A 21,538-nucleotide genomic window follows, 5' to 3' on the forward strand; every position below is an offset into this window, starting at 1 on the left:
GGGACTGGCCCTGCCACGCTCTCTGACTTCCCATCTTGCTAATGTGACTTTTTCCTCTCATCTATGCGGCTACCACCTGCCAGGAAGTCCACACTAGAGCTGTTTGGACTTTCAACCCTCCAAACTGTGAGCAGAGTAACTCCCTTCTTTGGATATGGTCCAGCCTCAGGTATTTTGTTAGAGCAACAGAAAATCGACTAACAGAGCAAGGAGGAGCCCAGTGTGAGAAGAGCCTGTTTTGCCTTAAGTTTTCTGAAAACGCATAGTCTGAAGTTTTTTTTCTCTCTCCCTGACACATGTACAAAGGTCCCAAAACAGTTCTTTAAGCACACACAGTGATCAAACCAGTGGTTGTCAACCTTCATAACTCTGTGACCCTTTAATACAGCCTCTCAGGTTGTGGTGGCACTCGACCACCCAAACCATAAAAGGATTTTTGTTGCTACTTCATAACTGTACTTTTCCTATTGTTGTAGATAATAGTGTAAATATCTGCATTTTCTGATGGTCTTTGGTGACCCTATGAAAGGGTCGTTCAACTCCCCAAGGGGTCGGGACCCACAGGTTGAGAACCTCTGGGTTAGAGCCTGCCTTGACAAAGAGTTCCTTTTCAAAGCAGCCTCGTTTTTTGTGTGATGCATTTCTTCAGGAAGTTTTCCTGAACTGCCTTGTAGTGCTTCCTTGCTTTTGCCCTTACAGCCACAAAGAAACAAACATGTTTCCTATGAACATTGGTACACAGTGGACTAAAGCCTCCCGGGTGACTCAGCCCCTCTCCGCCCCCCTTCACAACCCGAGGCAACGCAGTCTGATGGAATTGGTGTTGTGGGATGGCACTTGTTTAACCTTTATTTTGACTGTAAGGATGTGAGTATGTGACTGAGTACTGCCTGCCTTCCTCGGAGGCTGAGAGAGGAACAGCGTGTCCCCACTGCGGTCTGGGGAAAGAGCAAACAGTCCAGGCTGGCTTCTTCCCACTGTGAGTTGAGTTTTTAGGGTAGGTACTGCTCCACCCGCAGCACTGATGGGTGTAAGAGGTCGGCGGAGGGACCAAGGGCTCACAGAACAGGCATTTCCAAGGGAAGCAATGAGGAAAATGTGCAAAAAATGATCAAGTCCTAGACCAGGGCGGACCTGGCCTAGCTTGAGGTGAAGGGGGTTGGGTGAGGGGCTTGCTAGAAGTCCATGTCTGGCAGCCTTGGGGACACGGAGGCCTTCTGAGGCTGGACAGAATGGGCAGCAGTTTTTTCACTCCACAGGAGAGCGCTGTCTGGCCCGCGTCACCCGAGTTTGTGGGAGTGCCTCTGGGCCCCTCACTCAGCCACATCAATGGACAACATAGCCTTGATGGCCGGGAACTTATTGCAGGAAAAGTCGGCGACCAGTTGCTTGGTGCCACTCCGGGTGGGAAGAATCTCAAATCGGATCCGGGACTTCTCCTTGGGCCGCAGGGCTGGCACACTGATGGGAAAGGACACGGATTGGTGTTGTGCGATCTAGAAGGCTCAGGCCATCGAGGGCCCTAAGTTCTGCTCTGGTGCTATCAGAGGATGCTGCCACTAGTTCAGCTCTTTCTAGCTGCCTCTGAGGGCGAGCTGGTTCCCTTCAGCTCTGTGACATCTAGCTGGGGGAGGGGACAGGTAATCTTCCTGTCTCCCAAATATGCTAAGCTCTACACACATCAGATTTTAGCACTGACAGTTGGGGCTTCAAGTCTGATGAACTTTAAACCAAATGCAAATGTGGAGTCTTGAGTACCAAGCCCCACAAAGAATGAATATTTGAGGCCAGAGAGAGTGCTCTGCCTGCCCCACCTAAAGGCTCCTCTCCCACTCTTGGTCATCCCCACCAAGCTGCTCAGGCCCGGGACTCACTCGATCTTGAGGTTGCCACGCAGCAGGCCACTGCCCTCCACCATCAGCACACAGTTCTTCACTGGCTCGTCCAGGGGGTTGGAGAAGAGCATCTGCACGTTCACAGGCTTCCGCACCTGAGCCTGGTCCAGCACCTGTAGGGAGGGTTCATGAGTCAAGATGCTAGCTGTGCGGCCCCTGGCTGTGCAAGCTGAGTGTGATGATGGAGTGAGAGAGAAAGACTGCCTAGGCTGTAGGAGGGAGGGCCATTTCATTTAGTCCTAAGTGCCAGATGGTCTTCTAACCCCCGCGTGAGCTACCAAGACGTCACCACCATCCCCACAGTATATGGGAAACATAGGCTCAGAAAGAGACCCGTGCTGTTCTTCGTGACTGAAGCATGTGCTCAGCTCATCCAGAATGGACCACTCCTGCTTTTGAGGAGAACCCACTGTCAGTTAGTTTTCTTGAACCTCTTGCTTAATGGTTGGGTCTTTTCTTTTTTCCTTAAAAAAAAAAACAAAAACCAGCAACCAGTGTGTGTGTGTGTGTGTGTGTGTGTGTGTGTGTGTGTGTTGGTGAACACACTCAGGAGGCTAGAAAAGGACCTCCAATTCCTGCAGCTGGAGTTACGGGTCATTGTGAGCCGTCTGACACGGTGCTCGGAACCAAACATGGGTTCTCCTTATGAGTAGTATATACTTTTAACTGTCACCCCAGCCCCTTTATTAGTTGTTTCTTTCTTTTCTTTTTCCTCCTTAAAGCCATTCCTGGGAGCTTCCACAGGTGCTGAGGATGGACCAAAGACTTCTGAGGTTGCTCATATACAGACTCATAGCCATGGTCCCTTCTGAGCTTGGTCAGAAGCACTGGGCCAGGCTGCTTCCTGGTGGTGACACCCAAGCTACCGATTTCCTTCTCAGCCTTGAAAGCCCAGAGAATTTCCATGTGCCACTCTGAGGTCTCAGCAGGGCTCCAACACTAACCAGGCTGGAGTCACAGAAGACGATGGATGGCAGGATTTGGGGCCATATAATCAGCACAAACTACTCACCCCGAAAGGGTAAAGCTATTGTTTGTCTGCTAAGCATCAGCCATGATCTGGGCAGACATAGGCGGTAAGGAGAGATAATTAATTATCTCTTCCCATCTAGCAAGGAACAAATGACGTTATGAAAAAGGAAGAGAGTGTTTTGGAAACAGATGTTGAAACTGCGTGACTGGCAGATTTCCTTGTCTTCCTTTGTGAGCCACTGAGGGCTGCTGAGTTTGTTCATTTGGTTTTTGTTTTTCTTGTTGTTCATGCTCATAGCTATCATTGCGTAGGGTCAAAGGCCAAGTTCAGACTGATTTGACAGCTTTGGAAACTCACACACTGGGAAACAGAAGGGCCTACCTGGCCCCAAAGCCTAGGCTAGTGTTTGACCGACACTGTAATATGTAACAATAGACTGAATAAGTGAAACACATTAATCATCATGAATACTGTCATCTCTCCCTTGTAACTCAAAGTATATGAAATTATTTGAAGAGAAAAGCATAGGTTTTGTGCTATCAGTATATGACAGTGCTATAGGAAGAGTGCCATAATGTTACTGTAGACATTAAATTTATACATCTGTATATTTATCCTTGTTGTTGTTTCTTGACCAAGTCTATAAACACACTCATTTGTATTTTCAAGTAGTTGGTTTTTTATGGTCATGTATTAACTCAGGTCTACAAATGCATGAGGAAGACTGGACGAGAAACATTAGTCATGAACTTGAAGGTTCTCACCCCTTTAGAAAATATTCAGATTTTGCCGGGCGTGGTGGTGCACGCCTTTAATCCCAGCACTCGGGAGGCAGAGGAGGGCGGATTGCTGTGAGTTCGAGGCCAGCCTGGTCTACAAAGTGAGTCCAGGACAGCCAAGGCTAACACAGAGAGACCCTGTCTTGAAAAAAAAAAAATTCAGATTTTGCTGTGTGATGGTGACAGCGCACGCCTTTAATTCCAGCACTTGGGAGGCAGAGGCAGGTGGATCCCTGTGAGTTAGAGGCCAGCCTTGTCTACAATGCGAGTCCAGGACAACTAAGGCTACACAGAGAAACCCTGTCTTGAAAACAAAACAACAACAACAACAAAAAGAAGAAGAAGAAGAAGAAGAAGAAGAAGAAGAAGAAGAAGAAGAAGAAGAAGAAGAAGAAGAAAATATTCAGATTTTATTTTTGATCCCATGGTCTAAGGCCCATGTTAACCCATGTTAACTACCAATCAGTGACAACAGAATTTTACCCAGAGTATTATTTTTTTTATAGATCCTCTCATCATGAGTTTAAAATCTGATGCTGTACCAAGCGAACCACACATTGACATATTTAGTGGACTAAAGCATCTCTGTTTTCTAGAAGCTCCAATGAGGGGAGAGCGTGTTCGAGAGAAGGAAACTTGGGTGTATCTTATACTCAAGGAAGTTCAGTAAGGCCTACTTCTTGACCGCATCAGTGATAAAAATATTATAGCATCTTTAAAGATAAATTAGACATCATACAGGAATCCCAAAACTGTCGAGCAAAATTGAATATGAATACATGAATAAAAGATGACTATGTAAGGATGTTTGAGGATTAGGGAATAAAACAGGGAGAAAATTCACTTCATTGAAATGCTCAGCCTTTTAGGGCGCAGTGCTCTTATAGCTGAGCTGGTCACCGCCCAGTATTGTTCCCCAGCTTTGGGAGCTGGAGAAAACACTCAGCTGTCCATCATATCAGTGGACAGGGAGGACAGGGAGAGCTTCCTGGAGATGCCTTGAGAAGCAAGAGAGATGCATCATGCAGGAGCCACGCAGGGGCTGGCAGCACCTTCCCTCTGGGAAGGGAGGCATGGCAGCCCTGAGCCACTATATCTGCTATGGTCGTGACCCAGGGAGGGTGCTGGTTCTGATTTCTGACGTTTATGTAATGAGATGACCCCAGGACAGCATTAACACCTGCTGTACTGGCATTGACTATCAGACAGGGGAACAAATTGTTATACAAAGGTATGCCTTCATCTGGGACAAATGTTTAGAATGTTCTGGTGGTGCATAACTGATGACCAGGCCTGATCTGTGGAGATCTATCAAGAGAGGCTACCCTAAGGAAGTGACACTCTGAGAGGCAAGCATCTTCTCATCCTCCTGACAGCTGGAACAACAGATTTAGCTAAAGGGCTTGCTCACTTTCCATGCTGATAAACACTGGAGGCCAGACGCAAGGCCAAGTCTCCTTAGGTTCAAGGCCCAAGGTTGGAACTACTGTCCCACCATGACTGTCTAGCCCCTGAGGTCAGCCCACTCCTATCCTGAAGCACAGCTGGACCTTAGCTACATGAGGAAATGGGGCCCTGCATCAGAGGTGACACCCTGGGTCCCCTGTCCTGACGCTAGGAACCCTAGGAGCTACGGAGCTACGAATCCTAGGAGCTAGGAGAGGTGAGACCAGTGCTGACACAAATTACTTGGACCATATACCACGAGGACCTGGGAAACCAGCAGTGGGATTGTACAGCAAGAGGCAAGCACTACAGGTGTATCAGACAAAGGGCGGCTAGATCCACAGGGCTCTGTGTACATCCCTAGGGGAAACCCTGCCTTTTCTGCTCACTTCCTGGTCGCTAGTGGGCTTCCTAGGACGAGGCTCTTTCTGGGAGGCACCCTGTCCCATCATCCTCTCACCTCCAGGGTCAGAGTAGGGTTGTCCAGGATGACGTCGCGCTCCACCACCACCTCAGCCTCATCGGTCACTTTGCATATGGCTGTGGTCCGGATCATGTTGTCTGCCTTCAGGTATCTATCGTACATAGAGTATGGAATCTTCACAGGATGCTGTATTTCTGAAAGGAGAAGCAGGGAGTGGGTGGACCAGGTGGAAAGATGAGCTCTGTCGGTAGCCTATTATTTCAAAGCCTTTAGTAGTCAGCTCTTGTGTGTGTGTGTGTGTGTGTGTGTGTGTGTATGCATGTGTATGTGTGGTATTTGGTTTGGAGTTTTAGCAGGTGTGTGTGTATGTATGTGTGGCTTTTTGTTTCAATTTTTAGCAGGTGTGTGTGTGTGGTTTTTTAGCAAGGGTGTGTGTATGTGTGTGTGTGGTTTTTGGTTTGGATTTTTAGCAGGTGTGTGTGTGTGTGTGTGTGTGTGTGGTTTTTTAGCAGATGTGTGTGTGTGTGTGTGTGTGTGTGTGTGTGTGTGGTTTTTTAGCAGGTGTGTGTGTGTGTGTGTGTGTGTGTGTGTGTGTGTGTGTTTGGGGTGTGTGTACAGAACAGGGATGGAGGAAGTGCCAGGAGGGTGCAGAATAGGGACTGGGGAGGTGCCAGGATGCAAGCCAGCAAGTGGACTCCAAAATTAAGGACTTGACGGTCTGAGGCACAGCTGCCCCTCCCAAGCCTGGGAAATGTCAGAGAATGAATGTCCTTCTAAGGGACAGGGGAAGAAGGATGCTAACCTATTGCCTAATGGCAGCAACAATAAGGCTGACAACACAGTAATGACTAGGAAGGGAGGCAGAAGCATTGGCCAAATCGATGCCTCAGTTCTCCCTGTCATCTAATAAGCTGCAATTCGAGTGTGACAGTGTCCTCAGCTTGCTTCCTCCCTCTACGCTCTCCTGCTTCAAAGCTGTCCACATGATAGGAAGGCAAAGCTTTAAAGAGCACATGTTCTCTATACCATGGCACTTAGCCGGGCGTGGTGGCGCACGCCTTTAATCCCAGCACTCGGGAGTCAGAGGCAGGTGGATCGCTGTGAGTTCGAGGCCAGCCTGGTCTACAAAGTGAGTCCAGGATGGCCAAAGCTACACAGAGAAACCCTGTCTTGAAAAACAAAAAACAAACAAACAAACAACAACAACAACAAGACGTGATACTCCTCTTGTGCTCTATAACAAAAGCCTCCCATGGTCTCTCCTTGCCATTTTAGGGATCAAGTTCAGATCCTCAACTTGGAGTCTACCCAGCCCCCACTGTATAAAAGCCACCTCTTCTTTAAAAAAAAAAAGCCACACTTTCTTGTCATTCTATACATTAACTAGGTACATTTCCACCACACTTGGACTTGTTTCCTCAGTGGAACTCTCTCTCTCTCTCTGTCTCTCTGTCTCTCTCTGTCTCTGTCTCTGTCTCTGTCTCTGTCTCTGTCTCTCTCTCTCTCATGCTGGGGACAGGATCCAGGGCCTTGTGCACACTAAGCACACATTCTATCACTGATATACACGTTAACTCCACAAAAGCCTCCCAACATTGTGGACTGATGCGATTCCTCCCTCTCCAGCTGGTCTTGGGCACTGCCCTCCTTCCTACAGTTGTGCTGAGTGGCCTCAGGGGTAAGACAACTAAGAGGAAGTTCCCTCTGTTTTTGCTACTGAGAGGATGGGCTGGAGCTGTCCCTAGCAAGGAGAAGGGAAGGCATCCTTGAAATAGTTGATCCAACCTTCTCAGTGGTTTGACTTTGAGGCTCAGAGAGGGAAGGAAACCCACCCAGGCTCATCCAGAAGTCCCTGAGCATCAGGGTTCTAGGACCCCTTCACCCGCCTCCTCTCTGCTTTCCATCCACTCTGCTCTTTATTACAGAGGATTAAGTTGTTTGTTTCCCCTTCATGTGGAATATTTTTGGCCTACAGAAACGGGTTGTCCTGGGCTAGAGATGCGCCTTTGGTAGAGTTCTTGCCTAGCATTCAGGAGACACTGAGTTCTATCCCCAAGTCTCCTTCCATAAAAAAGTCTCTCTCTCTCTCTCTCTCTCTCTCTCTCTCTCTCTCTCTCTCTCTCTCAGTGTCAGAGGTAAATAATAATGACCGTTGCTCCTGATCCTGAAATTTCTGATGGAAGACAAGCTGTGAAGGGATGCTGCCTTTAAGCAGAGGCAACACAGATCAATTTCTCTTGGAATTCTTTCAGGACAGGCTGTATAATTAATCAGTTTCTATTAATTCTTGATTAATAGAAGCAAATGGCCACCCCACCCTTGTTAATCTGCTTTGTCAGCCTAAACTTTTCATAACAGCTCAAGGATTTTGCCAATGTGGGCAACACCTATATTCTAATCCCACAAAACCAACCTCCTCTGCCCCACCCTGTTCCCTTCCCATCTGGCCTACCCTGGAGCAACAAGTCACCAAACCTCCCAAGTGCTTAGATCTCCAAGAAAACCTGTCACTGTCATCAAGAGTCATGAAAACGATGGGCGACACGGGGCAAGGATTTAAGTCCCCCGCATCTATCACAGACCATCCAGGGCCAAACCTACAACAGGACTTGGGGGGCAGTGAGGGGAATGAGAGCAGGGTAGTAGCAACAAAACCTAGCAAACAGGAGATGACATTGGGTTTAACAACAGAAAACCAAGGACCAACATCTCATCACTGGCCCTTAATCGCTATGCCACAAGCAAGCCTTGTGTCTGCCCCTGTACCATGAGTTTTGAAATCCACCCCTTTTAGGGCAGGTGAGGTTACATTCACTCTGAAAGTCTTTCAGGGTAGCACAAACTCATACAGGACCTTGTGCTGTGGCTATGAACTGCCAAACCCTCCCTTCTCCCTTTGCTAGAGTGTAATAAATATGTAGTTGGCATCATCGTGACTGGCCTTGTTCATAGGACAGCAGCTTCTAGAGAGTCAGAACTAAGGCTTACCAACGGAGGCCACTCATAAGTCATAGTCCCATAGTCAGCTGACTCACCGAAAGCCCAGCAGGAGGCCTTCGGTGGTCATCTCCTTAAACTTACTGAGTCTCACCAACTAGAGGAGAAGTTACCTTCTTCAGGATCCAAGGATATTGTGACGGAGTCCTTCCATACTTCATGGACGAGGGTGCCATTGTAGACGATGGTCCAGGCTGTCATGTGCGCTGTCACTGTCTTCCTATCATTAGTCAGGTTTTTAAGGATCAGGGCCAGACTGACTTCTTTGCCGACCGCCAGTACACCAGTGACCTTGAACCTCCCAGAAATGCTGGGCGCCCCTTCTTCCCCTGCCAAATTCCTTGCGGACGTTGGGCCGAAAGATGCATTAGGCTTGAGTTTGCTCAAAGCCTTTGCGTGCACCCGCCTTTCCTCACTGGAACCTGTGTGTTGGTGAGAGGAACAAAAAACAGAACAAGGGTTCCTCAGGGATGTGGTTGTGACTCAGACGATGGACAGTATGAGCTGCCTGAATGATCTAGAACTAACATTGACACCACTTCTATGGGCTCAAGTTGCTCCCAGCAAGTGTCTGATCTTGTCAGGTCCCCCTTAACCCTTCTTAGAATAAGGCTTCCAGACCAGCTGGTGTCTGGTCCTTTCCCAAGCAAGACAACACTGTCAGGAAGCCACAGGGAAAGCTGGCTCAGTTTCCGCAAACCTTATTATGGGGCTTCATCATTTCCTTGGTTTCAATTAGATTTCTTTCATTTTCTAACTCCCTCCATGCCTCCCCCTCCCTCCTTTCCTCCTTTCCTTCCTTCCTCTCTCACTTCCTCTCATCTTCTCTCCCTCCCTCCTTTCCTTCATCTCTTTCTCACTTCTTTTCTCCTTCTTTGGATGAGAGGTCTTTTGTGAGACTTGAAGAACAAACTGATCCTTGAGAAACAAATGGCAAAACTGAACTGAGAGGAGTTAGAATAAATCCTTAAGTGAAACCAAAGTTAGGAGAAAGACCCTCCAAACCCTTCCACGCCCCCCTGCCTTGTGTCTAAACATACTTTGAGAGTCAGAAAGTGACACAGAGTTTGTCTGTGCAAGTCAACAAGAACTTCCCATGGCTGATAAGACTGGTTTGAATTGCTGAGAAATTTGGAGTCTCAAAACAGCAAAGGCTAATAATACAAGAGGCTGCATTTCCAGTAGGTGCTGCTGGCTATGACAGTAGATGGCTGCGTGCAGAGAGCATTGGTGACACCCTAAAGGCTGTGGCACACTAAAGAACACAGCAAACAGCTCCAAGCCCAGGCTGACTAAGCAGTTCACCTCTTGCTCCCTGCCCTGACCTGAAGACACAGGTACCATACAGCAGGAGATCCTGGATTCCCAAGAACATAGAAGAGTGACCATGTTGGCACTTGTGGCCCCTAGGCATTCCCCAACCAACTGGTGACAACCTCAAGGTAAACCAGAAGACTTAAGATAAGTACTCTACAAGTTAGTGAGTCCTTTCCATGAATTATGTAAATTCCCTGGCAAGGACTTCAGAGGCTCGCCCATCTAAGAGAAACTACTGGTTTGGATGACTGTGGGATTTGGATGAAGAAAGGGAGGGACTCGTCTTCAGGGATCCAGATAGAGCCTGGGCTAAGGGCCCTCCCCTGTACCCACCCTGCTGCAAGAAGGTGGCCAGATTACCCGGCTTGAGAGCTCCTGGAGGGCTAGGTTCCACTGGATGCCCTTCCATTCTCGGCCTGAGCTGCCAGTCCACACCCACGGCTGAAGGCTGCGCTGAGACTGAGCCCCTGTGCCTGAGTCCTTGAAGCAGGCATTTGCACAAGGAGGTTCCAGAGCCTATATAGGTCACCTGCTGAGCTTACTCAAGACTATGCTTCCTGCTGCTGTTTTTCTCACCACAGTACTGCTATTGTGTAAATGCTTAGCAACCCATTTTATGAGCTTTTCCCGCCCGGGGCCCTCTGAGACCAAGTGGCATCATTAGGCAAGAAGATCTGGGTAACATCATACAGCTGCTCCATCCTGCTGTCATGTATGAGCCGAGGTACTGGCAAGGAGTTCTGTAGGGAGCTTCCTACCAGGTCCCTCTCTCCATTGCTTAGCAGGCTGCTAGGATTCCACAGAAGCCGGACCAAAGTGTGAGAGTAATAAGGAAAGCCGCAGGCTCCTACAGCCAAGTAAACAGTACCTCACTAAATAGTCTGTGGGAAGGCATTATTCCAGGGAGGGTGCAGCCATCCAAATGGCCAAAGATCACCGCCCTAGTCCTTACTGTGTGCCAAGCCCTGTACTTAGCACTTGGTGTGCATTTTCGTATTAAAATCCAAGCCAAGAGAGACACTGCTATTCTTGCTTTGTAGGCAAGGGAACAAGAAAATCAGAGATCCTATGAAGGCTGTTATAAGTGTGGTAGGCAGGAAGGAGAGTCAGTCGCCTTCTGTCCTGGCTTATTTGTTTCCTGTTCCTTGGACTCATCTCTTACACCACGATGTTGAAAATACCAGTCTGGCACCTGCCTCTCCAGCGACATTCTGTGCTGTTTTATCTACAGGGCACCTGGGGTAGACATTCGGGAAAAGCCCGTGAAAGCTGTCAGAATAAAGTACACTCACCTGTGTCCATCATAAAAAAAAAATAAGTAAAGAGATAGATAACCGAAGCTGAGTTACAAGCGAAGAGTTTTTCTGCATAGATGCCTGATGGTAGCTTTGGCAAAATGACTGCCAGAACCGTGAGCCTCTACAGAGGTTGCAAATGCAAGCCGGGACAGAAGAACCTTGAGGACATCCTCCAGGCAGCTGTCCACTCAACCCTGCACCAACACCACCTCAGTCATTAACCACTGTGGCCAAAAAAAGTGCTGTCTCCAAACGTCTGATGTAGCATTCCTCATTTCTGCTGCTAAAACATTCTCTTTACCTTTGAGTACAGTGATAGTTTACTACGGGGTGTGCGTTCTCCTTCCAATGATCTCCCATCCTCCAACAAATGTGTTTCTGTTTTAGAGAATCTCAACAGTGTTTGTTGACTGAGGGCAACCCGCACCCATTGGTACCCAGAGTGGATGTCCCTGGCCTTGGAGTCAGACTCCGCCTCCTGGAGTCCGTTTTCTCCTGTGAACACTCGGTAACACCAATAGCCAACAGTTGTCAGATATTTGGTCTGATTTTAGGAGCACTCTGGGCACATTTGAAGGGCTCTTTTCTTGCTCCCCATCTCCCAGAAATTGACTGTGAGAATCACTTGAGCACTGACCCAACTATTTCCAAGTATTTTAGAAAGAGTGAAGTATCAGGCCATTGCAGAGCACCCATGGCCTGCCAGAACAACTGCTGGGCTATTTCTAAAGTTTAACTACACCTTCAGATGGAGAACTGCTGTGCTGTGGGTTCTCAAAGCAACTTCTGAGTGACAAATCTAATAAGGAGAAGGCGGCTTCATAGCAGGTGGCCTCTGAGATGACAGAGGCTTCTGTCCTCTGTAGAAGGACAGCAGTGACACAGATGATGAGGACTTCAGGGACCATGGCATTCGCCTCCTCATGTAGTCAGACCTCTGGACTTCTTAGGGCATGGGAGCTACGACTGTAGATGGCACAAGTCCACATCCCTGAGTTTCTTTGTCTATTTCTTTGTTGAGATGGCATTTTCTGTCTATGATCTTGGAGAATAGCGGGATGGACTGATAGAGAAATGTGTGCCAAAGGCCTTGAGGACCATGCCTCTCTCTCTGATTTACAATCATAGTGACATCAGTGAAGTTGTACAATTGTCTGTGCTCTTAGGCTAATTCCCCCAGGTACTATAGCTGCCCTTGATGCTTCTGTCCCCATTGAAAACAACAGTTGAGCACTTGATGGTAGAGAGACATCCTGTCATTTGTACAGAACTATCTGAGATGTAGGGTTGCCAGGTTAGGGCTTTTTTTTTTTTCTTGTACTCTCAAAGCTGTCCGCTCATCACCAAGCAACACCATGTGACATCACTCTGTGAGCACCAGTCCTACCTTCAGGATACTTGTACTTGTCTGTGACATCCATGCGAGAGTAGCTGCCCACTGCCTTGGTGCTGATGTATTTGCCGATGGAGTGAGTGTCCAAAGAATTCTGCTTCTGGCTGCCAGTCCTAGTATCATGGATCCAAGTGATGCGATCAGCACTAACCTCAGCGAAGATGAAGACCATGTCAAAATTCCGGTCCACGTCACCCTCTCGGATTGCAATGACTGAAGCAGGACCACACTGGAACACACCTGATGGCCAAGATGCAGAGTCTGGATGTATACAAACCACGGCTAATCTCATCCACTCCAGCCTGCCTAGGATCTGACTCTCTGAGTTCTCTGCCTTTTCTGCTGGCAAACTTCAGCCCTGACTGTGACCCATCGGTCTGACGTACAGAAGCTACCCATCACCATCACTTTGTAACAAGTCTCTGGTCCAGCTCTACCTAAGACTGGCTCAGTTGTATATCCTGTATGCGTCTCACCTGGGCTGATCCATTGATGTCATCCTGGTTTTGCCCTGAAGTGCTGCCTCTCTACTTCTGAACTCACTCTAGCCCAGAGGTGTATCGACTTCCTATTTCTAGAAGTCTTTCCTGAACATTGAATGCATGGAATTACTTGCTCCTCTGAGTTCCTAACCCCAACCTTTACTTTTCTCCTCCAGTAGTCAACACAAATAGTTTATTTGGCTAGACAAAGATGGACACATATAGAAATATATACACATAATATATATGTATATGCATACAAACACATTATATATTATATACATATATGAATATATGTTAGTCCACATTGTTTACAAAACAAAAAGATGCACACATAACATTTTATACATGGAGGAGAATGACCTAGATTTTTGTTAAAAATCATAAGTCGTGGACGGTAAATTTGACATCTTGCAAATATGAGACATTTAACAAATCAATAGTGTTATTAATTCTGATATTTTATTTTATTCTCCTTTCTATTCTGCTTTGTTTTTACTTCTTGACATGGTCACAGTTCATTCATTTAATTTTATAAGCACTTCTGAGTTGCATCGAAAAGTTTAAACAGTGTCCAGAGGTTCCCCTCCAGCCCGAAATTTGCAATATACCTTGTTTTTGTTAGAAAGGTCAGATGTTATTGGGTAGGGTAAGGATATCAGGGTGACAGCGAGTGCATTTTTGTTCTACATATTTTTATAATTTTCTGAGTTACATCGATAGTTTCAATTATATACACTTATTATTATTATTATCATTACTACTACTACTACTATTGTTTGAAAGAAACACATCAAAAGGAAGGTAAAAGACAAGACAGGCTTCTTTAGTGATTAGAGCCAGAAGAAGAAAGGCCCCCCCACCCCCAGAGAGCAGGGGATCCTTTGATGGGAGAGTAGGAGGTAAAAGGCAAAAGCAAGCTCACAGGCCCTGAAGAGGGTCAAGGCAGCCATTTAAAGGGAGCCTAGCCTCTCCGAAGGCAACAGGAGGGAGCAGTAGCAGCAGCACCTGTTGCCTTGGGCCTATCACATACAGGAAAAACGGGACTGAATCCACAGGGCTCCTGTCCTGGGAGGGCCATGCTGCTGGTGGCAGTGGTAGGAAGCAATTGTTGACAGGGGAGGCTATCTCCCCCCTCCCCCGCCCCCCCCACCCCATTACTTGACATATACCAGGGCTCCTTAGCGGTAACAACAGCTGGAGGGGCTTCAGAGGAAACCAGCGTTTGAACAGCAGCGTGAACAACATGAAATAAGGAGAACTCTGTGAAAAACGCTCTTCATCCCACTGTGCCCTGTGCTAGGGAGGGCTTTGGGGATACTTTCACCTGTAAGCGACAGAGTAGAGCTCAGAGCAGCTCCTACCTTGGCTTCTCTCTTGGGGGGTGGCATCTAGCACCTGCCATCCATCATATTGGGAGCCTAGATCAGGCCGCACGAACCAGCCTTCATTCCAGACGTGGAAATTCCTGCAGAGAGAAGGCCACATAACAAGTGAGGGGCAATACCACACCTCCAGCCAAACAACACAGCTCCCTGATCCTCCCCGAAGGTGCTCCCTGATCCTCCCTGAAGGTGCTCCCTGATCCTCCCCGAAGGTGCTCCCTGGGCAAGAGACTCTGTTAGTCCTGGAGGCCATCATCTCCATAAAATCTTCCTAGGGCGGTAACCTGAGGCTCAGAGACACAGGAAACAGAGCTTGGGACGACCAAGGAGAGTGGAGGCGCTGCTCTAAAAAGTAAGAATCAAGAGAAAGGAACCCAAATTCATCTATAAACTACTCACATGTCTGGGTGACCCTTAAACTATGAACCCTGAGACATATCAAGTAGCCCAGAAAAATGATGGACCCAAGCTGCTCCCACTGTGCTGAGGCAATTTGCAATCAGGGTCCCCTGTGGGTTTGCTGGTGCAGAGTAAGAGAACACAGCCACTTAGCACACCTGGAGTATAAGCCAAAGTAATTCAACACACACAGGACCAATTACATGAATTTAGCCTCAAGAGAAAAGACATTGGAGCTCTCAGACAAGGACTTGAAAGCAGTTCCTCTAACCAGAATCAATGATGTAAAGGAAAATATATCCACAGAGACCAAAAAGAAAGGAACTTCTGGCAGATAAATAGAGACATTCCAGAAGGATCGAGCGGAACATTTTAACTTCAACCTCCCTGATATCTGAAATTGAATAATGCAATTGATGAGTTTATTAGGAGAATAGCTACAAGAGAGGAGGAGGAACATGAGGAGAGATCTGCAGATCACTTGAATTATCTGGTCTGGAGATGACGAAAAAGCAATAGAGCAGAAAGCCAGACACAACATATGTGCCAGACAGAGTCATACCACATTATGGCTATAAAAGACTTACAAATTAATAAAAGCAAAATAAAAGAAAAAATATGCCAATGAAGAGCGATGAGCAGCCTTCATAAGCAGGATAAACGATGACTGAACGTATGACACTAGTTTTAGCCTCGATGCTATTAAAAGAAGATTGCAATGACAAAGAGTAACCATGGCAGTTATGCAGATTCTGCCTCCTGGACCAGCAGAGATTAAAGTTTAGCTGGGGGCCTTGTTCGCTTTTAGGTAAGAAAGCAAGTGTTACCGCACACTTCAGGTAAGGATTTAAATTAGTATGGCCTTTGCAAAGTGCAATTTGGCAATGAGTATAAAAATCTCTAACAATGTGCATACTCACTAAGCCAGTATTTCCTCCATGAGGGATTTCTCCAGTGTAAAAAAACCTCGTGAATACACACAGGTGTTCAGGCTGAGATGCTCACCCCAGCATGGCTCGTGAGAGCAAGAATGTTGGAAGAAAAAGTCACCAGTAAAGAAATAACCAGATAAATTGTTGCACAGCCAGAAATGAAATATCACACAGCTGTAAAATAAATAACAAGCAAAATGAAGGTAGTATTTAATACAAAGTAGGAGCATCAAACGAATGCATTGTGTGCCCTGCACAGCTAACATCCTGGATGCCAAAACAGGAGACTGTGAACTCCAGGCCAGACTGGGTTGGTTACATAGTGACACACGAGCTCAAAAAACAAAACAAACTCCACAAAATATACAAACAAACAAACAAACCAAATCAACTGGTAATTAGGTTTTCTAAAATAAAATGAAAACAGAAAATTAATAACAAGACCAAGCTAGAAAACGGCTTGATGCCTCAGTAGGTGAAGATATTTGCCACACAACCCTGTAGACCCCAGAGCCAGATCTTTGGAGTAGGGTAAAGGTAGAAAGGCAGAGTCAGAGTCAGAGCCACAAAGGACTTCACTGACCTACACCCGTGCTCACTGCCACTCAGCCCTCCCCAAACGCACACACACACAGAGCAATAATAAAATTACAGAAATTGTAGAGGAGTTAAGGAAAAGAAATGGATATTTTGAAGATTGTGTGTACTGTAAAAATGGCAATAGCCAAAACAGTGTGAACATAGAAAATTAAGTATTCTAACTGCTGTCAGTATATTTTCTCTTTTTCTGTGTGGTGGCAGGGATCGAACCCAGGACCTTCTGTATGTTCGGCAAGCACTCTACCATTGATATAGAGCCTTTAATCCCTGACTCTCTAGAATGGAAATGATTAGTCATCCTTCTTATGATTCATTAACTGTGGTGCCGTCTTACACTGAGCAAATTTGAATTCAAGTATGAGAGAGAGAGAAAGAGGAAATAAATATAGTATTAGCAGGGAATGTGGTAACAGTGTAAAGATAAGATTGATCACATTACACTTAAATAATTTCACTTTGGAAGGATGTCTAATGACAAGGAGAGTGTGTTTATAATATACTATTTACTCAAAAACATATGATTGACTGGGGATGTAACTCAGCGGTAGAGTGTTTTCCTGCCATGGGGATGTGACTCAACAGTAGTGTTTTCCCGCCGTGGGCAGGATCCTGGGCTCTGGCTGGAGGAATGGCTTGGTGGATAAAGGGTGCTTGCTAGGTTATATCCCTGGAAGCCGCACCACTAAAGAGAGAGCTGACTTCCACAGGTTGTTCTTTGGCTTCTAAGTGTTCATTGTGGCACACATATGGTCCCCCCCCAATTAAACACACACACACACATCACACACATCACACACATCACACATTACACACACACATGTACATCACACACACACACATGTACATCACACACCCACATCACACATCACACACACACATACATCACACACACACACACGCACATCACACACACACACACACATCACACACACATGCACATCACACACACATCACACATGCACATCACACACACACACATCACACATGCACATCACGCACACACACATCACACACATGCACACATCACAGTTTAAACAAATAATAAATATTAAAAAATGAAAGACTCTAGTCTCTGTCCCCACACAAAAAACAAACAGACCAATCCTATGGCTGAAAGCACGAAGGGGCTGGCTTCCAAATATGAGAAGAAATAGGGTGCACCTGTCTATTACACGTGCCAGCTGGTTCTCGAGCTTTGCAAAATGTATTAATTCTGTAATCAATAAGAACACTCCAAAGAATGCGTAGGAAACCATCAAACACTAAAGCATGTGAACAATATGGTCATTATTGAGTTTCATTTCTCTTATGTATTGAAAACTCCTGTAAGAAGGAGGAGAAAAAAAAGCTCTGGAAAAGACAGACTTCCCACCTCAGAATGACTTCAGTGTTTATTAATAGCCCCAGAGGCCTGCTCCTCCCAGCTCCCCACCTACACTAGCTGTAACGCAAACCTGGATCTTTACCAGCCACGACTCTAGAGGTTGTCTGGAGCTCTGTCACTTTTGAGTTCTTAGGGTGGAGAAGATCCTGCCTAGAAGGTGGTCTCAAACCCCAGTTCCTTCTGCGGGTAAACTCCAAACATGGCCTCACGCACTATCTGACCAGGAAGGTGTTCCAGATCTGGGGAGTGTGCTGAGGAGATCTCTCTGCTACCTCTGAGCCGTGTACCTCATCCAGTGATTGCATTTTCACTTCCCAGCCGCTGCTCTTTGTATGCACTCAAAACCACTAACTACCCACAAAGTACCCTGCTCCTGAAGAGAGCAAAGGCTCTGGATAGCCAAGAAAGCTTCTCTCTCTGAGGCCAAACTCAGCCTCAGTGGAGTGGCCTGAGGAAAAGGTGTACTCCATTAGAGGCTGTGAGTGTGATTAAAAGCAAGCCCTGGAAGAAATTGCAGCCGATTCCTAACCCAGCCCTTCAATTATAAGGTGGGAAATTAAGAGAGAGAGAGAGAGAGAGAGAGAGAAAAAAAAACCCCAGACAATAAAAACAAAAAAAGTAATTTAAGCAACTTGCAGTCAGTGAGAGTGTCTGTCCCTAGTTGTTCATCTTCAGACAAGCTACAGGTCACAAGGGGCTGGTTCCAGGATCCCCTCAGGAAACCAAACTGCAGTGTTCAAAAGGATTTGAGTACTATACGTAAGGGTACATAAAGAGACATAATGTTTGGCATAATCTCCATATATCGTCATATTCTTTACATCATCTCTAGGTGGCTTATAATGCCTAGTGCAATGTAAATGTGAATATAGTTGTATGATATCATTTATCATATATGAATGAATAATGAAAAGCAAAGGTCTGCAGTGTTCAGACAGACAAAAATCACAGTAGGCGTAACTATGCTTCCAGGTCATAGTCGGTTGAGTCTATGAATGTGGAACTCATCCAGAGGGCTGGCTGTAATTGTCTCTTCTGTAAGATGACCAGGACCCTCCCCCAGACTGCTTCTAGTCCTAATGTTCTTAGTGTTAATAGAGACCTATTCTATTCCAACTGTAGCTTAGTTACAAATTCACAGTGTGATGCTGGGCAAGTCTTTTTTTTTCTTTGTGGCACCCCTGAGCCATGTTTGGTTTTATCAGGCAGTGGCATTTACTGCTTAAAGGGGGCCCAGGAACCCAGCTTCTCTACCGGTGAGCTAGACAGCACCCCCTGACCAGACCCCATCTTCCACACCACACTGTTCTGCCAACCTCTTTTGGAAAATACCCAGATTGGAGCTCTAGGATTTCTCGAGCCTTCGCCAGGGATAATAGCAACGGTGTTCTCTGGCGCTCTGTAGTTCAATCTACCTCTAAACCGCATCTCTGTCTTCCAGTTAGATTTTTTTGGGGGGGAAATTATTCAACCTCTTTGTGCCTCAGTCCTGTACATTGGGCCTGAGAATAATAGAGTAACAATACCTATGTCCTGACTTGTGAAATGTGACTGTCACCATGGAGAAATGTAGGTGACATGCAGACATGGGTCAGCTGCTTGAACCGTCGCTAAGAATGTCCCAGTGCCTAACGCAAATCCATCCTCGCCTTCTGCAAAGGCAGGCTCGTGTAGACAGCAGCTTACATGCAAAGTTCCCAACACTTATGACACAAAGATTTAGGCCCAAGATTTTTCTGCCTAAAGTTAAGCCGTGCTTACTATAAAATGTTAGTAGCTCTGCTCTCCTTGGGTATACATAACGTGTGGTCTCTGGAGGGTACAGCTAGGGTCTGAGGGTCTGAGGGTCTGAGGAGAAGAATGCACTTGAGGCTCATAAGAGCTGGGGAGAGGCCTGAATGGTAACCGAGTCCTAGACCAACTCTTATGCCTCAGTGGTGGAGAAAATTGGGAGCAGCAGGACATGGCGGCTTGTACAGGTCCACAGCAGGTGGGGAACAAGGCTCGGGACTTCTGGCCTGACACCATCTGGGCCTGGTTCTCCACACACAGCTGCCAGGAAGTACGCTTTAGGGTGATTATCACTCTCATTGCTGTCTGAGGAGAGATCCATCAAAGGAGTTAGGAGAGTGAGGGTGACAGGCCCCACAGGAACAGTCTGCCTTGCTTAAGAAAATAAGCTGGGCCTGGCGGTGGACACCTGTAACCCCAGCACTCGCCAGCTGAAGTGGCAAGATCTTGAGATTGAGGTTATCTTGGGTCAGAGAGTGATTCTCTGTTGAAAAAAAAAAAAGGAAATACAGCAAAAAATAGCAAAATAGCACTAACAAGACAAAGTAATCCCTCCTGAGAAAAGAAAGAGAGAGAGAGAGAGAGAAAGGGAGGGAGGGAGGGAAGGAGGGAGGAAGGAAGGGAGGGAGGGAGAGAGAAACCTTAAGTCATATGGATTGCTTGAACTAAGATAAATTTGTATTTTTGGTTGAGAAATCAGTAGCTTCAAATTTTAACTTCTCAACTGGGGCCAGGCCTAGTAGACGCTAGAGTGGTCTCCTGGCCTTTCTGACCCCGTTTCCCACCAGCATCAGACCCTTCCAAGGGCTGCACTGCGGGTCCTGCGAGGTCAGTGACTTGGTACCAGCACTGCTACTGTGAACTAAGCCCATGCCACGTTCCTTCTAACTCCAGTGTGAAGCCGAGTTCCAGGGGAAGGTGGAGAGCGCCTCGAGTTTGGTGCTCCGCGCCCAGGGAAATGGTCCCTTGCTTACCACACACTGTCGCTGCCTTTCTCCAGGGGATTTCCCATGGCGTCATAGTACACATCCACGCTGAGGTTTCGGTCCGTGTCGTGAGCTGAGTTGAAGTTGGTGATCACCCGAGAGGGAACCCCAAGGCAACGCAGCGCTACGAGCCAAAGCGAGTATGAGGATGCGGGATGTGGTAGACGTTGACGCGCCCCGTCACTGCCCACTGACCCTCACAAGGCACACCGCACCCGAATTACCTGTGTTGAGGGTACCGGCAAAGACCCAGCACTGGCCATATTGGACTGGCCTGAAGCCAGATTTTTTCCAGTTCTTGAGGATCTCCACGCTGCCATTCCAGGTCCGTGGGTCCACGCCGCCTGAATAATTGCCGCTCCAGTTCCCAGAAATGACGCCGCTGTCGTCATTGGCATTGATCTGTGCAGAGACACCCCCCCCACACACACATGCCAAGTGAATCAATACCACGGCCTGCTTACAGCAATAACGTAGAATTCAGAGCACGGAATGGGAGACGAGGAAGCCATGGAGCCTTGAGTGCACTTTTCTCTAATGAAAACTGTAACAAGTCATTTTGGAGGAAGTGGAGGCGGGTTATGAGGTTCGAGGGACTTTGTTTCATGGGCCTATGTCTGATTGCTCCTGAATGACATCAATTCTGTCCTGCAGGATGACACCGGAGTAGGAGACACCACCGATCATCATCAGCAAGACCGGGCCCAGAAGTCCTGCTTGCAGAAGACAACGGCTGTTTGCTTGGCTGGGGGTGGGTCGGGTGGGTGGGTGGTGGTGTCTGTGGTTTGAAACTATGTTGTCTGTGTGTGTGTGTGTGTGTGTGTGTGTGTGTGTCTGTGTGTGTGTACCTGCCCTCCAAAAATTAAAACTTTAACATATAATGTCTCAGAAAAAATAAAAATGGAATATTGCCATTTCTTCCTCCTTCATCCATTTATCCATGTGTTCATTTGTTCATTCATTCATTCATTCATTCATTCATTCATTCATTCGCCTTAAGTATGGCTCTAGTACAAGGAACACAAATGCGATACAGCATTGGCAGAATACTGGGTGA

The 21,538-nt window shown here is 46.9% G+C and overlaps 1 protein-coding gene across 1 annotated transcript in view; it reads right to left on the bottom strand.

The window, feature by feature from the left end:
• Positions 1–821: 821 nt before the first annotated feature.
• Positions 822–21,538, bottom strand: part of TGM3 (transglutaminase 3) — a 39,337-nt gene continuing 18,620 nt past the window's right edge. Inside the window, exons 6-13 of the mRNA XM_084774233.1 lie at positions 20,706–20,883; positions 20,470–20,605; positions 14,369–14,472; positions 12,517–12,762; positions 8,628–8,936; positions 5,554–5,711; positions 1,875–2,008; positions 822–1,461 (exon numbers count right to left, since the gene is read on the bottom strand). Coding sequence (XP_084630359.1) covers positions 1,314–1,461; positions 1,875–2,008; positions 5,554–5,711; positions 8,628–8,936; positions 12,517–12,762; positions 14,369–14,472; positions 20,470–20,605; positions 20,706–20,883 — 1,413 coding nt within the window. The 3' untranslated portion in view covers positions 822–1,313. The remainder of the gene's footprint in view (positions 1,462–1,874; positions 2,009–5,553; positions 5,712–8,627; positions 8,937–12,516; positions 12,763–14,368; positions 14,473–20,469; positions 20,606–20,705; positions 20,884–21,538) is intronic.

This window comes from Acomys minous, assembly GCF_964271855.1.
Source record: "Acomys minous genome assembly, chromosome: 3".
NCBI lineage: Eukaryota > Metazoa > Chordata > Mammalia > Rodentia > Muridae > Acomys > Acomys minous.